Source organism: Echiichthys vipera (genome assembly GCF_963691815.1).
Source record: "Echiichthys vipera genome assembly, chromosome: 20".
In the NCBI taxonomy this organism is placed as follows: domain Eukaryota; kingdom Metazoa; phylum Chordata; class Actinopteri; order Perciformes; family Trachinidae; genus Echiichthys; species Echiichthys vipera.
In genome coordinates this window covers 1,563,595-1,576,998 of record NC_139845.1, presented here as the reverse complement: position 1 = coordinate 1,576,998, position 13,404 = coordinate 1,563,595, and the positions used below count along the sequence as shown (strand labels likewise).

The window sequence follows — 13,404 nt, the reverse complement described above, 5'->3', positions numbered from 1 at the left end:
ACTTTTCCATATATAAGGTGCACCTTCAATGAACGTCTTATTTTGAAATGTATCCCATATATAAAGCGCACCTTCAATGAACGTCTTATTTTGAAACTTCTTTCATATATAAAGCGCACCTTCAGTGAACGTCTTATTTTGAAACTTTTTCCATATAAGGCGCACCTTCAGTGAATGTCTTATTTTGAAACTTTTTTGCGGAAAATACGATAATTAAAAATCCTTGTTTCTCTCGTCGTCGTCGTCTTTGTTGATGCTTCAGCCTCTCTGATGAGTTTTCCGTGCTCGCCGTCGTCGCCGCCTCCTCTCGATCTGGATGTTGTCGTACAGCGAGCTCGCCTCCTCGTACAGCCACGGGAGCTCCCACAATGCTTTGCTCTGGACGACACGGTTATCTATCTGGAGGACGGAAGGAGAGAAACTTTAGATTAAACTCTGAGAACCGAACGACGACAACAGCGTCACAGAGACGCATCACCTCATCTTCAGCCTCTGATCCTGGATCAGGTCTCGGGGGCAGCAGCTCCAGCAGGGACCCCAAACTTCCCTTTCCCGGGCCACATTAACCAGCTCTAACTGGGGGATCCTGAGGCGTTCCCAGGCCAGTGTGGAGATCTAATCTCTCCACCTGGTCCTGGGTCTTCCCCGAGGCCTCCTCCCAGCTGGACGTGCCTGGAACACCTCCCTAGGGAGGCGCCCAGGGTTCATCCTTACCAGATGATCCTGAACCACCTCAACTGGCTCCTTTCAACGCAAAGGAGCAGCGGCTCTACTCCGAGTTCCTCACGGATGCTGAACTTCTCCCCCTCTCTCTAAGGGAGACTCCAGACCCCCTCCTGAGGAAACACAGTTCACACGCTTGGACCTGGACCTTGTTCTTTGGGTCCTGACCTGGACCTGGTTCTTTGGGTCCTGACCTGGACCTGGTTCTTTGGGTCCTGACCTGGACCTGGTTCTTTGGGTCCTGACCTGGACCTGGTTCTTTGGGTCCTGACCCAGCTTTCAGGACCACAGGTGAGGGTAGGAACCAGGACTGAGCGTTACCCGTGACCTCGTTCTTTGGGTCCTGACTACAGTGGAAGTAAAGCTTCCATAAATCTGACTTTACGCTCGCCGTAAAAACCTTTAATAAGCTCTAGTTTAAGGTCGACACAGGCCCCTGAGGGACCCTCAAAACCAGTATTTTCACGCCTCCGTGAACCTTTAAAGTGTAATTCAGGCACTAAACCATTAATGGTCGTTTTAAATGCATCAAATAAACCATCAAAACAGTTTTTTTTAATGTAACTACTATTAACGGAGAAATCTGGGAGAGAGTCGCTAACAACCGGACGTGGCTAACAGTGATTAGCTCGGGGCAGCACGGTGAAGGCATTCAAAAGTCTTTTTTAACCACTAATGCTGCTGAAAATAACAGCAAACCTCTGCAGCAGCATGAGAAGAGTCCCTACACACACAACAAAGCACCAATGGGCTCCTTCCACTGTAATGGACTTTACTATGAGAGGAGCTGGTACAGGGGCCCCTGGTACAGGGGCCAGTAGGTAAGTCTTTAAAACACTCTTTTAATAAACTCTGGGTTCACTAACTACGCTGTTGCTGCTTTGTTGTGTGTGTAGGGACTCTTCTCATGCTGCTGCAGAGGTTTGCTGTTATTTATTATTATTATTAATATTCAGCACTTCCTGATTGGATCAACCAGGAAGTCGCTGTGGTGGGGGCTTGCATCCAACACACATACATTGATATAAGATAGCACTTTGCTAGCAACTCCTATGTGACGTTACGCACAGATATTGGTACCAACAAATCACTAACTATGCTGTTGCTGCTTTGTTGTGTGTGTAGGGACTCTTCTCATGCTGCTGTAGAGGTTTGCTGTTATTTTCAGCAGCATTAGTGGTTAAAAAAGACCTTTGAATGCCTTCACCGTGCTGCCCCGAGCTAATCACTGTTAGCCACGTCCGGCTGTTAGCATCTCTCCTGGATTTCTCCGTAAATAGCTGTTACAGGAAAGATTGTCGTGATAAGACCCTGGGATGACTTTGAGCCTGCATGACACCCTTCGTGATCCGGACCCCGCAGAATTTCCACTCCGGTCCGAAATCCAACAGTCGGATTATACGTACAAATGTATTTTTGATCACGTCTTCCTACCTTGATGTCTTTGAGCGCCATCAGCCCGGGCAGAAGCTCCACCTGCTCCTTGTAACGCTCCTGCTTCAGCTTGGAGATCTTACTCAGGATGTAGCTCAGCTCCGTCCTGACGTCTCCGCCCGCTCCGTCCTCACCGGCTCTGGCGGCGGGGGTGGCGGCAAAGATGGGAAGCGCGTTGTTTTCCGCGGTCTGGGGAGTCGGGGTGGGCAGCTGCTCCAACATCTTCCCAATCAGCTCTTCATACGTCTCCAAAACACCCCCCATGAACACCCTCTTTGCCTGAGAGAGAGAGACAAATGCAACCTTTAATTTCTGATGGACGACATTTAAATTGGTTTTAATTAAACGCTGATGCTTTAGGCGTCGTGAATTCATCTTTGCGGACCCTTTTCCCATTGACGATGCAGCTTTTTGCAGCAAGTTTTAAAGAAATTAACCTTTAAAAAGTAGGAATGAATGGCGTAAAATACAAAAAACACATTTCCGAGAACACGTTAAAGTCAGCGACAGATGTGTTCAGACAAACGTGCACCAGCCGAAGCTGCTGAGACCTTTTGACACAGTGGAAGAAAACTGTGGTTTCCCACACAGGAGTTAAACTGAGCACAGACGAGGCCTTAAAGGGAAATGCCGCTCGTTGACAGTGAAACACGAATGTCTTACTTCACCATCGCTGACAGGTTTGAAACTCACTCAGCTGCAAGAAGTCGAAGAGGTCACAGTTCAACAACGCCGGACGCGGCTTTTAGGACTCACTGAATGTCCGATTGTGCAGGTTTAGCGTTTAAAACCTCGTCTTGGGTCAAACTTGAAACTGTATTTAAGTTTAAGCCACGTGCAAACACACGTCGCGCTCACAGAGAATAAATATTATAACGTTTTTAGCAGATGTGTTGCAGGAGTTTTGGTTCGGGACTAATTCCCTCCTTGGTGCAGACTTGGACCTGAGTACAATGTAAAATAATCCTTTCAAACCAGTAGTGACGTGAATTTGCAGCAATCGTTTAATTAAAAGGGTTTGAAACGACCGGTTCATGTGTAAAGACGTTTATCCTTAAAGTGAACAGCTAACAGCCGGACGTGGCTAACAGTGGTTAGCTCTGGGCAGTACGGTGAAGGCATTCAAAGGTCTTTTTTAACCACTAATGCTGCTGAAAATAACAGCAAACCTCTGCAGCAGCATGAGAAGAGTCCCTACACACACACACAACATAGCGTCATCAGCGTACTCAGTGAACCCAGAGTTTGTGGTCCATCTACGCGTTTGTTGGTACCAATATCTGTGCTTAACTTCACGTAGGAGATGCTAGCAAGGTGCTATCTTATATCAATGCATGTGTGTTGGATGCAAGCCCCCACCACAGCGACTTCCTGGTTGATCCAATCAGGAAGTGCCAAATAATAATAATAATAAATAAATAACACCAAACCTCTGCAGCAGCATGAGAAGAGTCCCTACACACACAACAAAGCACCAATGGGCTCCTTCCACTGTAATGGACTTTACTATGAGAGGAGCTGGTACAGGGGCCAGAAGGTAAGTCTTTAAAACACTCTTTTAATAAACTCTGGCTTCACTAACTACGCTGTTGCTGCTTTGTTGTGTGTGTAGGGACTCTTCTCATGCTGCTGCAGAGGTTTGCTGTTATTTTCAGCAGCATTAGTGGTTAAAAAAGACCTTTGAATGCCTTCACCGTGCTGCCCCGAGCTAATCACTGTTAGCCACGTCCGGCTGTTAGCGACTCTCCTGGATTTCTCCGTTAATAGTTGTTACATGGAAAAAGTAAATGTCTCGATGGCTTATTTGATGAGTGTAAGTGCTGAAGAAACACTGAGGTCTTCCATCAAAAGGTTAAAACGGTGATTCACCTCAGATGACTCTGGACTGGAGCAAATTCAAATTGATGAAATGAAACACCTGTGTCGTGGTGGTGGTGAGGGAAATCCTGAATGGGAAAACCCAGATAGCATTGTGGGGGGGGGCTCAATCTAAACACCACCTGTCTCTGTCTACCACCATCAATGTTTCTCAAAACCAACACAAACACCGTTCGTCGTCTGTCCAACGTCCAGGCGTGCCGGACTCAGGCCCCAGTTGGGCCGAAACAACATCACGTTGCTGATACGGGTCCAATGAATCCAATGCACGAACAAAAGCCACAGCTTTATATCTTGTTTGTGACGCCTCGATCTTATCTTGTAAACCACACAAGACTTCACAACAAGAGCCGACTGAAACGCTGCAGACTGTAACGTGTAAACCAACCATGAAGAAGCTTCTTTTGTTTTATCTCGACAGTGAAAAGTGAAAGTTGAATTCCGAGCCTGAGAAATTGCACGCTAGCAGGAGGTGTTGCAGAGCCAGCAGGAAAATTAAAAACCACAAGAACCTCAACACAAACTCCAGTGTGATAAAGAAACTGTTCAGCGTCAGACAGAAACCTGAGGAAAACACCAGCCAGCTGCTGACTCAGTCAGAAAGGTTAGATCAACAGGACAACACGGAGAGCTAAAGTTACCGCAACACTATAACACCGTGAATGTGTAGCACAAAATCTACTCAACAAGTTCAAATAAGCACCTTTGCCTTCTTTCTGAGATTGAAATAAGAAGATCGACACCAATCTCATGTCTGTGCGTTAAGTACGGTAGTTGGGACTCAAGAGGCAGTTAGCCTAGCTTAGCATAAAGACTGGAAACAGAGGGGAACAGCTAGCTAGGTCCGAAGTTTAAAAATACATCTACCAATACCTCAAAAACTCTTGTTTGTTTATCCATTACTCAAACACATGATGGATGGATGGAAGTCATTGGCGGATGGATATAGTGTTGGTCAAGAAATGGTGCACAAACATAAGTTTTATTAGTCAGCTGTGGGTCTACTTTCCATGTTGGACAGGGCCATGCTAGCTGTTTCCACCTGAATCCAGTCTTTATGCTAAGCTAGGCTAACCAACTCCAACTTGGACAAACTCCAAAGCTCCATTTGTCCCAAAAAACATCTTTATCTGACGAACAATCTCATCTCATCTCATCTTCATCCTCTTATCCGGGGTCAGGTCTCGGGGGCAGCAGCTTTAGCAGGGGACCCCAAACTTCCCTTTCCCGGGCCACATTAACCAGCTCTAACTGGGGGATCCTGAGGCGTTCCCAGGCCAGTGTGGAGATCTAATCTCTCCACCTGGTCCTGGGTCTTCCCCGAGGCCTCCTCCCAGCTGGACGTGCCTGGAACACCTCCCTAGGGAGGCGCCCAGGGTTCATCCTTACCAGATGATCCTGAACCACCTCAACTGGCTCCTTTCAACACAAAGGAGCAGCGGCTCTACTCTGAGTTCCTCACGACACCAATCTGACAAACAATTTATCTAGAAAAACAAAAGGTGCAGGTGGCTAATTATACAGAATTAAGTCATCCGATTGGCTCAACTGGATATCGTTAACCAAACCTTCACCATTCTGACTCCCCATGCCTTAACTCGACCGACTCAACCAACAAGAGTCACAAGTATGATTCAATCAGAGGCAATGGGGCGGGTTGTGCCTTTGCCATCATGAGAACGTCCAACAATAGAATTGTTTGGTTTTTTTTGGAGAATCGACCCAGGAAAACATTCGTTAGTCCATTTTATTCCAGACTCTTGGCGCTTTAACAACAATGGGCCGTCCAATAAACTCATCTGATGTCACTTACGGAAAGACACAAAGCAAACAAACCCGTATCTCATAAAACAAGACGATAGTTTGCTTCGTACTCAAACTTAAGTGTGGGGTGTTTTTGGAAAACGGGTAATCAGGTTGAATAAACAGGGAGGCGATGAAGGCAGAAACAACGACACAGATGAAGGACAAACTTCAGAAAGCCTTCATTGAAGCGGCTAAATCATCAAAACATCCAGCGTGTTTCGACCGCTGTAGGTCGTCGTCTGCAAACCTACCTCTTTCCAAACATGTTCGCCGTTTTACTGATGATGTTCAACTATTTCTAAAAGATTCTGGTTGAGTACTTGTTGGGATTTGTCCAAAGGTCCAATTCAAACATCCCGTTAACACTTTCTATGGAGGACGTAGAGTGTCTGTGATGCTTTATAGATGTTTGTGTGGATGTTTAAAGAGGATACAGTCAACAGTCGCATCGCGTACATAAAAACAACCCCAACACAAGCTGACTTCACTTCACAGAGACTCCTATTTGTCGATGCATAGATGCTAAATTGTCTTAATGATGAATTTGACTTTTATTTACCTCCATTTTGCTGGACAGTGGTTCTCTGGAGAAGACGGGTTTCCCGTTAAATCTCTCTTTCGCTGGAATTTTCTGCAAAATAAAGATAAAGAAGATGTTTCATGTTTTTCCTTTAATCATTTTAAAGGCACAATATCACCGATGTATTCGCTAAATAAGTACAAAGCATCTTTACTCTTCTAGACCGCTCTGAAAACTGCAATTACTGGTGCATTCAAGGACAGTCGGGCATTAGAGATTTAGGATCCGTGTGTTGCAAAGCATTTAGTTGATGAGTTAAAGCATGTCATCGAAAAGTTCATCCAAAAATCAAACAAACGTATCATGAAGTCCAACGCGGTGAGTTTAAGGACAATACGACATCTGAGATTTGAGACACGTTGTTGTTGAGAAGCTCAGTTTTTTTTAGATCATCAAAAATGAAAAGACAAAACAGAATCAGATTGTGAAAATGTAAAATGTTAATTTGGTGATTGATTATTTCCTGGACTTTTTTAAAACCTGTTATCGGTGCATTCAAGGACACTCGGACATCGGGGACTTTTGAGACTTTGTTGTTAACGAGTATCACAATAATCACAATGATGAAGCACATTGAGAAAAAGATCAAATTAACTTGGGGTTTTTTCGTGAATTTCAATCAGTGACTCTTGAAAACTGCCGTTACTGATGCGTTCAAGGACACTCCGGCATCCGAGATTATGGAGACTGTTGTTAACGAGCTGTTATCGCAATAATCAAAAGACAAACAATCGAACAGTTTTGATAAAAGATCATAAGACTTTGAAAGTTTCTTGCATTTCATTAACTCTTGAAATTGCCGTATTGGTGCATTCAAGGACTATCTGACATCTGAGACCTCAGAGACGTTGTCGTTGACGAGCTTTTATATCTGATATCATAAAATCAAACAAGTTATGAATAAGATAATTGGATTTGGTTATTTCTTACATTGCATTAATAGTTTTAATAGGAGCTAAACTTTTGCGTTAAAACCATCTTGTTGGTGCGTTCAAGGACACTCCAACTTCTTGAGACTTGTGTGTCATCTGTCAAAGCATCCGTCTCTTTGTTGGAATGTCCTTGAACGCACCATAAACACTACATCTACACTACAGTACACATGATCATGAGCTCATTTACAAGTTGGCTAACTACCAAGTGTTCTAATGACATTTGTAAGAAATAATTTCTGCATTTAATGGAATAAAAACCAGAATAGTCCTTTAAAACACACATATAGTGAATGGAAAATAGTGTGTGCACGCACATGTGGGGGTGTGTTTGCGTGTATGTGTGTGTGTGTGTGTTTGTGGTGAGTGTGAAAGCGGCAGGAGGAAACAGAAAGCATGCACCGGCATTTGAAGTACTGCATCACAAACATTGATTCTAGTCCCGTCGAAGTAACGACAGCGTCAGTGGAGAGAACAGACGGGTGCCTTGCAATACTCACATAGTGCTGCAGGAGGTTCAGGATTGTTTTGTTCATCCTCTGAGTGACGTAGGAGCTTCTGACATGACAGACAGACAACCAAAGAGCTAGACAGACCACTGCCCTCGCCGCGGTAACCATCGCTTCACCGGTTGTATAGCAGCTGGTCGCTGGTCGCTGGTTCGGTTCTCAAGCCTGTCTGGGCCCGGTGTGACTGCTGGTTCCAATCCCAGATGGAGCGATGCAAAACACGGAGACAGGCCGAACAAAGACCTGTCTGAGGGTCCGACTGGTTGGCTGATGGTTCGACTGGTCGGCTGTTGGTTCGACTGGTCGGCTGATGGTCTGACTGGTCGGCTGATGGTCTGACTGGTCGGCTGATGGTTCGACTGGTTGGCTGATGGTTCGACTGGTCGGCTGATGGTCTGACTGGTCGGCTGTTGGTTCGACTGGTCGGCTGATGGTCTGACTGGTCGGCTGTTGGTTCGACTGGTCGGCTGATGGTCTGACTGGTCGGCTGATGGTCTGACTGGTCGGCTGATGGTCTGACTGGCTGTCTGACAGTTGTGTCTCTTGCCCTGAAGTTGTCTCAAACTGTCTCACTTGTCATGAACGCTTTTATTTATAACTCAGAGAGGAGAGAGAGAGAGAGCGCGATGATCTAGGTGTGAAAACTGTGGTTGTGCAGTTTCCTTTAAATCACCAAACTTCATAGAAGTGGGTGAGGGGTCTCCCACTCACGCATGTCAAACACAAATCATCTGCTTATTGCTAAAGATGCACATCCCGAATGGTTTTAATGCAATTAATGGTCTTACTGGTCTTACTGGACTGGTTTATGGTGGAGGCCTGTCGTGTGTTTTCAATGCAACTTAATGGAGCTCATTGAGGTTCGTGAGTGGAAGCGACTGGAAAGCGCGCACAGCGATGCTGCAGCCTGCGTTGGAAATCATTCGATCCAGAAAATACGCAGTGGAAATGATTACGAACCCTGAGCGACATGTTGCACCTGTGGTTTTATTGGGAGCTCCATTCATTTCCTTTTTATTTACAGTGTCAAATCACAACAGAAGTTATCCCAAGACACTGCACCCCACTATGACTTATTTATGATTTACAAAGACCCGATAATGAGCATCTATATCCAACAGTCTCTCCAGTGGAGACCACTGAAACACCATCAGCCCATTGGTTCCTTCCTGCACAAATATAGAGTTTCATGTTTGTAACTAATAACAGCTGGTCACTGTAGTTGTGTTCAGTCGTGGTTTGATACACATTCGGTGCTGTAGTGACTATTGTGAGCAGCAAGATGCGCAGGTCCTGACAAAATGTCACTAAAGGACACCAAAAGTTTCAAAAGAGACTCTAAATGACTAAAAATAGATGGAAAAAACACCACAAAAGATACAAAACAGTCACAGAGACACAAAACAACCACAAGAAAGAGATGCAAAATGAATACAGACATGAAAAATTGTTAAAAATAGATGCAAAAGCGCCACGTTAGGATTCAAAATGACTAAAAACAGATGCAAATCAATCGAAGAGATGCAAAATGACTCAAATTGGTGCAAAATGACTACAAAAAGGGACACAACATGACCAACAGTAGACTATTTTTAACAGTAGACTAGCTAACTTTTAACCAACTATTCCAACTGTTATTCACTATTAGCTTATAGTGATAAACAGTTGGAATAGTTGGTTAAAAGTTAGCCAATAGTGATAAACAGTTGGAATAGTTAGCCAAATGTTAGCTTATAGTGATAAACAGTTGGAATAGTTAGCCAAAAGTTAGCTAATAGTGATAAACAGTTGGAATAGTTAGCCAAAAGTTAGCTTATAGTGATAAACAGTTGGAATAGTTAGCCCAAAGTTAGCTTATAGTGATAAACAGATGGAATAGTTAGCCAAAAGTTAGCTTATAGTGATAAACAGTTGGAATAATTAGCCCAAAGTTAGCTTATAGTGATAAACAGTTGGAATAGTTAGCCAAAAGTTAGCTTATAGTGATAAACAGATGGAATAGTTAGCCCAAAGTTAGTTAAGTGATGAACAGTTGGAATAGTTAGCCCAAAGTTAGCTAAAATAGCTAAAGGTGTTAAACCGTTACAGTTAGCTTAAAGTGATGATGCAAACAAGTGAAAAAATGGATACATATCGTTAGCTAAGAATAGCTGACGGTTAAAATACTTATGCTAGCTAAACTGGCTAAATGACATATTTGCGTGGTGTAGCTGAAGCAGTTAGAGCTACTGATTGCATCATACAGTTAAGATAGCTGGGTAAAAGTAACAGCAGCAAACATTAATTAAAAGTTAACGAAAAGGTGATTAACAGTTGGAATAGTTGGTTGAAAGTTAGCTAATGGTGATAAACAGTTGGAATAGTTAGCCCAAAGTTAGCTTAAATAGCTAAAGGTATTAAACCGTTATAGTTAGCTTAAAGTAATGTAACAAACAAGTGAAAAAATGGATACATATCGTTAGCTAAGAATAGCTGAGGGTTAAAATTATGCTAGCTAAACTGGATAAAGTTCATATTTGCGTGGTGTAGCTGAAGCAGAATCAGCTAGTGATCATATGCTATAATGCTATATATATATGTATAATGTATATATATATAATGCTATGCTATAATGCTAAAGGAAACACACGAAACACGAGGCTTTTCTTGTCAAACGGCGTTTACACACAGGGACAGTGACAGTGACACCAGCGCTGCAGCAGGTGGGAAAATACCTGCTGTGAGATGCAAGAGAGGAAAGAAAGTAAAGTGAAAGCAGAGGAGGGTCCGTGCGTCCGTGCATCCGTGCGTCTGTGCAGCTTCAGAGAAAAGGTTTTATTGGAAACGAGAGGCGGCGCCTGGACGAACACGGTCAGGAAACAAAGGAAGTGTTGAGTTTAGGAGCCGACACAGGATTAGTGTTAAAACTCCACCAGAGATGTGGACTCATTTAGTGTTTCAGCTTAAATATAAAATATGTCACTGAAAAGGACACTTAAACACACGTTTATGCACCTAGGGGACACTTTAGCACATGTTTATGCTCCTAGAGGACACTTTAGCACACGTTTATGCTCCTAGAGGACACTTTAGCACATGTTTATGCTCCTAGAGGACACTTTAGCACACGTTTATGCTCCTAGAGGACACTTTAGCACATGTTTATGCTCCTAGAGGACACTTTAGCACACGTTTATGCTCCTAGAGGACACTTTAGCACACATTTATGCTCCTAGAGGACACTTTAACACATGTTTATGCTCCTAGAGGACACTTTAACACACGTTTATGCTCCTAGAGGACACTTTAGCACATGTTTATGCTCCTAGAGGACACTTTAACACATGTATATGCTCCTAGAGGACACTTTAGCACATGTTTATGCTCCTAGAGGACACTTTAGCACACGTTTATGCTCCTAGAGGACACTTTAGCACATGTTTATGCTCCTAGAGGACACTTTAACACATGTTTATGCTCCTAGAGGACACTTTAGCACATGTTTAGGCTCCTAGAGGACACTTTAGCACACGTTTAGGCTCCTAGAGGACACTTTAACACACGTTTATGCTCCTAGAGGACACTTTAACACACGTTTATGCTCCTAGAGGACACTTTAGCACATGTTTATGCTCCTAGAGGACACTTTAGCACACGTTTTGGCTTCTAGAGGACACTTTAGCACACGTTTAGGCTCCTAGAGGACACTTTAGCACTAGTTTTGGTTCCTAGAGGACACTTTAGCACTAGTTTTGGTTCCTAGAGGACACTTTAGCACACGTTTAGGCTCCTAGAGGACACTTTAGCACTAGTTTTGGTTCCTAGAGGACACTTTAGCACTAGTTTTGGTTCCTAGAGGACACTTTAGCACACGTTTATGCTCCTAGAGGACACTTTAGCACTAGTTTTGGTTCCTAGAGGACACTTTAGCACACGTTTATGCTCCTAGAGAACACTTTAGCACACGTTTAGGCTCCTAGAGGACATTTAGCACATGTTTAGGCTCCTAGAGGACACTTTAGCACACGTTTAGGCTCCTAGAGGACATTTAGCACACGTTTATGCTCCTAGAGGACACTTTAACACACGATTAGGCTCCTAGAGGACACTTTAACACACGTTTATGCTCCTAGAGGGCACTTTAACACACGTTTATGCTCCTAGAGGACACTTTAACACACGTTTAGGCTCCTAGAGGACACTTTAGCACATGTTTAGGCTCCTGACACTTTAACACACGTTTATGCTCCTAGAGGACACTTTAGCACATGTTTAGGCTCCTAGAGAACACTTTAACACACGTTTATGCTCCTAGAGGACACTTTAACACACGTTTATGCTCCTAGAGGACACTTTAACACACATTTATGCTCCTAGAGGACACTTTAGCACAGGTTTATGCTCCTAGAGGACACTTTCATAACCTTTGAAGAAGAGGTTCGATCTTTTATAACGACGGCTGCTGCAGGTCAGCGACTCGACCCAAGGACTAAAGTCGACCTCGCACACTCTGACCTTTGACCTCTGGCTGCAGGTGTTGCACTTCAACACTAGATTTCCTGCGTCAGTCACATTAAAGGTCCAGACTGCGTGCGACATGCGTGCGACGTGCGTGCGACGTGCGTGCGACGTGCGTGCGACGTGCGTGCGACGTGCGTACCGTCCGGGGGGCAGTGATGCAGTGATGCAGTGAAAGTATGAAAGAGTCAGAGTCAGCAGGAAGGCGACGGAGAGACGCGGCGTGTTGGCGCTCAGGTGTGAACCCGCGGGTATCCCCTTCTCTCACGCTCTGACACAAACAGGAAGTGGTTTTCACAGGTGAAGTTCGTCGGCGTCTTGAGGAATTCACGCTGGTTTCTGTTTTAAAATACTTTCTGCTGAATTTCTGATGAATCTTCCCTCAGGAAACTCTTTAACCTGGAGGTTTTAGGATCCAGTGTACTCACCCGTCTGAACGGCGTCCCGGGAGTCCCGTCCTCCACAGTCCACTCCAGGTTCAGCCTCTCTGGTCCCAGTAAAACCAGTCCCCTCCAGGTTCAGCCTCTCTGGTCCCAGTTAAACCAGTCCACTCAGACTCTGGTCCCAGTAAAACCAGTCCACTCCAGGTTCAGCCTCTCTGGTCCCAGTCAAACCAGTCCACTCCAGGTTCAGCCTCTCTGGTCCCAGTAAAACCAGTCCACTCCAGGTTCAGCCTCTCTGGTCCCAGTAAAACCAGTCCACTCCAGGTTCAGCCTCTCTGGTCCCAGTAAAACCAGTCCACTCACACTCTGGTCCCAGTAAAACCAGTCCACTCCAGGTCCAGCCTCTCTGGTCCCAGTTAAACCAGTCCTCTCAGACTCTGGTCCCAGTAAAACCAGTCCACTCAGACTCTGGTCCCAGTAAAACCAGTCCTCTCAGCCTCTCTGGTCCCAGTAAAACCAGTCCACTCCAGGTTCAGACTCTGGTCCCAGTAAAACCAGTCCACTCCAGGTTCAGCCTCTCTGGTCCCAGTTAAACCAGTCGACTCAGCAGAAAGGCCTCCCACACTCTCAGGATCCACAGGCGTAAACGAGCTCATGCAACA

The 13,404-nt window shown here is 44.7% G+C and overlaps 1 protein-coding gene across 1 annotated transcript; it reads right to left on the bottom strand.

Annotated features, from left to right (window-relative positions):
• Positions 1–258: 258 nt before the first annotated feature.
• ifng1 (interferon gamma 1) lies at positions 259–7,973 on the bottom strand (the record flags this gene model as incomplete). The annotated part of the gene is made up of 4 exons (XM_083935052.1): positions 259–399; positions 2,158–2,436; positions 6,401–6,472; positions 7,854–7,973. The coding sequence occupies 4 exons, from the start codon at positions 7,971–7,973 to the stop codon at positions 259–261; spliced, it is 612 nt and encodes a 203-aa protein (XP_083791178.1).
• Between the last annotated feature and the right edge of the window lie 5,431 nt (positions 7,974–13,404).